The sequence below is a fragment of the Exserohilum turcica genome (genome assembly GCF_000359705.1).
Source record: "Exserohilum turcica Et28A unplaced genomic scaffold SETTUscaffold_25, whole genome shotgun sequence".
In the NCBI taxonomy this organism is placed as follows: domain Eukaryota; kingdom Fungi; phylum Ascomycota; class Dothideomycetes; order Pleosporales; family Pleosporaceae; genus Exserohilum; species Exserohilum turcicum.
The window spans coordinates 228049-231011 of record NW_007360081.1 but is presented as its reverse complement, the minus strand read 5'-3'; the positions used below and the strand labels follow the sequence as shown (position 1 = coordinate 231011).

The following is a 2963-nucleotide window of genomic DNA, read 5'->3' as shown; positions in this document are numbered from 1 at the left end:
CGACTGGAGACGCTAAGTACACAGTGGTTAAGGTAATCGATAGCCACTCAGTCCAACTAGACACGCCCCCAGGCCCACACCCTGTTTTCTATGTCGATAGGTTGAAACTTGCTAGCAACGATCCGCTCCCAAACCAGGTTCAGGACGACTATCAGCCACAGCCGCTGCAGGTAGATGGAGAAGATGAATGGGAAGTAGAAGAAATTGTAGCAGAGGAGGTACGCCGTCGTGGGAGAGGGCATAAGCTATACTACGAGGTAAAATGGAAAGGGTTCCACCGAACGACGCTCGAACCAGCTGAGCTGCTAGAGGACGCTGAGGCAGTAGATCGTTGGGAAGCATTCACGGAGGCCAAACGAGACAGCGAGGGCCGCCTCCCAGAGGGGTTTCGAAGAGGCGACGCAGTACCCCCTAAGGAGGGGGGTATTGTAACGGGCTGAACGCCCTTTGGATAGCTCCTCGATGGAATCTCGGTCAAGCAGCAGACGCCAGGTCTTACTCTGCAACCCGGCATCTGTGCGAGGCCTGAGCGGCGCCCAGACGACGCGCTCAGACACTCGGTGCAACCTTTCTCCGACAAGTAAATAAACACCACGCAAGTAGACTCTATAGCTCTCTATCGAATACAACCTCTTGTATACCTCGCGATTGCTCCCCGGAGCGCAGCCCCTTACAACTAGTTATTTTTAGAAGCTAACTATATAAAGAGTAAGAGTAAGGCTATTATTAGCGTTTTATATAAGCTAGCCTTCTTTCCTATATATACATGACTATAGACCTAGCTAGCTAAGCGCTAGCGTAGGCTTTACCTCTAGGCGTGTCTAATACGTTTACTACTTTAATAAAAATATAGCTTTACTAGTTATTATAATATAGCCTTAACTATTACTATTTATACTACTCAAAGATACTAATACTAATACTATTGCTCTACTAAGAAATAATACTTTAATACTATACTTATATTGGCCGCCCTCTAGCTAATAATTATTTAGAGTTTTCATTCTAGTCTGTGTTGCTCCACCGCCAAAGTCTATCCCCTGCTGACTTACATATATTAGATGAGTCAGCACTAAACATACTTACAGTAGTTAGTTATACTTTAGAAATAATCAGCAGCTTTGTATTGTCTAGGATCAGGGATCCGGCTATACCGGATGCTAGGGCTCACACCCGAATTCTGTGATTCCACATTAGGATATCATGAAGGAGCTCTACTATAGGGCGTTTAACCTGTCAAAAGCCAGTTAGTTAGCTCTAGAATGGCGCCCCCAGCATCCCTTCCTGTAAGAGGCTATGAAACCCCCTAAACTGCACGTCTGGAAGATATTAATTTCTACATTTCTTTGGCTATTATTTTTCCGATGTAAGCTGTGCAACTGTCGGAAGTGTAAGCTTTGTGAGTAGGTAATATCTCCGGCTTATTGACTGTATATTATCCGATAGCATATATTTAAGTAGATGAGACGACATGAATGAAAATCAACCAAAGTCTTTCAAAACATTCTCACTACTGAACCCGTACGATATTTTGTCTTAGTTTCGCCTACCTATAACTACTTAAGTTGCGTAGGCATAATGCGCTTTTCAACTGTGCTTCTTTTACCTTTCTTTACAAGTCTTGTAGCTGGTTGGATAAATAATCAATTTTGTCATTCAGCTAACCCAAAGTGGGGAGTAAGTTTATGTGTTACCTGTTGTGCTAAGGTTTTTACTACTCTTTATAAGCATTACTAACAGTAGCTATAGGGGGGATGGCGCAGTGGTGGAGCGCCTGGAAAATTTTCTGCTGTCTCACGTCAGCAAAGATCGAAGGTTCGAATCCTTCTCCCCTCACAACCATATTTATGGTCCACCCACATGAGAGAGTTACTCATTAAACTATCTATTCGACTGAGAGAGTTACTCGTTAAAACTTGAGAGGAAGACTCATTTAAAGTGAAAGATCTGAGAGAGTTACTCACTAAAAAACTACTAGGCTACGAGCCTCACCTTCATTTAGATAACCCCCTACATTGTACCTACTCAATTTGTACCTAGATTAAATTCTAGCCTACGTAGTTACTTGCAGGCCTTAAGCCTGCACGTCTTATATAGCCCTTTGGGCTGAGAAAGGACGTTAAACTAGAATAATAATAATAATAATAATAATAATAATAATAACAGTAGCTATAGACTCCAGGAAATTGCATAGCACAGGATATTGAATGGTGCAGAGATTACGCCGCTTGTGAATATGTAAGTTGTATGCTTATAGTGAATCTAGGTATAACGGTAGCTAATATTAGAAAAGTGCGCCAAAGGTAAATTCCAATCAGCATGGGCAAACCCCAATGGCGGATGTGATTGCTACTGTGCTTAATGTACAGAGGTGGCTTTCAAAAGTTATTGCTGACAAGGATATCTATCGGCCCGACTGTCTTGGCACCCACACCGATGTTTTTTGAAGCTGGAGGAGCAGTTATACACCCATTTTTTGAAGTTTTTCGATAAAAAATGAAGCAAAATACCGATATCTGCACGCGTGCCATGATCGTTACATTGAAATCGCCCTTTGGTAAATCCACCAATCAGATCAGCCAGATAACGGGTCTTTCACCACGTGCGATTGACTCAATTTACAGCAGAGCGTGCCAACGAGGCTTTGAGCCCAACTCGCCCACTATTAAGCTGCTCCCTATACACTTAGAGGATGCCCCACGCGCAGGCCGCCCTCGTAAACAAGAGGATATCCACGAAGCTACCCTTGAAAAAGTACACCGCGATAGGTACGGTAAGTACACCGCGATAGGTACGGCAGAGAGAAAACCTGTGTAGATATAGCTGGAGACCTTAGGATTCAAGGCTACGACGTTTCATCCCCCACCGTTTGGAGAATTCTTAAAGCAGCAGGATATAATAAAACAAAGCCAACACGGAAGCCTAGTTTAACACAGAAAATAAGGCAGGAGAGGTTTAAATAG

The 2963-nt window shown here is 43.3% G+C and overlaps 1 protein-coding gene and 1 non-coding gene across 2 annotated transcripts; both read left to right on the top strand.

Moving 5' to 3' along the window:
- The first annotated feature begins 1748 nt into the window (after positions 1-1748).
- Positions 1749-1836, top strand: SETTUDRAFT_t146. The gene has a single exon. It is a non-coding gene; the product is annotated as a tRNA-OTHER (tRNA).
- A 660-nt stretch (positions 1837-2496) lies between these two features.
- SETTUDRAFT_111329 (uncharacterized protein) lies at positions 2497-2963 on the top strand (the record flags this gene model as incomplete). Its single annotated transcript, XM_008028490.1, has 2 exons — positions 2497-2768; positions 2792-2963. 2 exons carry the CDS (start codon positions 2497-2499, stop codon positions 2961-2963), a joined length of 444 nt encoding a protein of 147 aa, XP_008026681.1.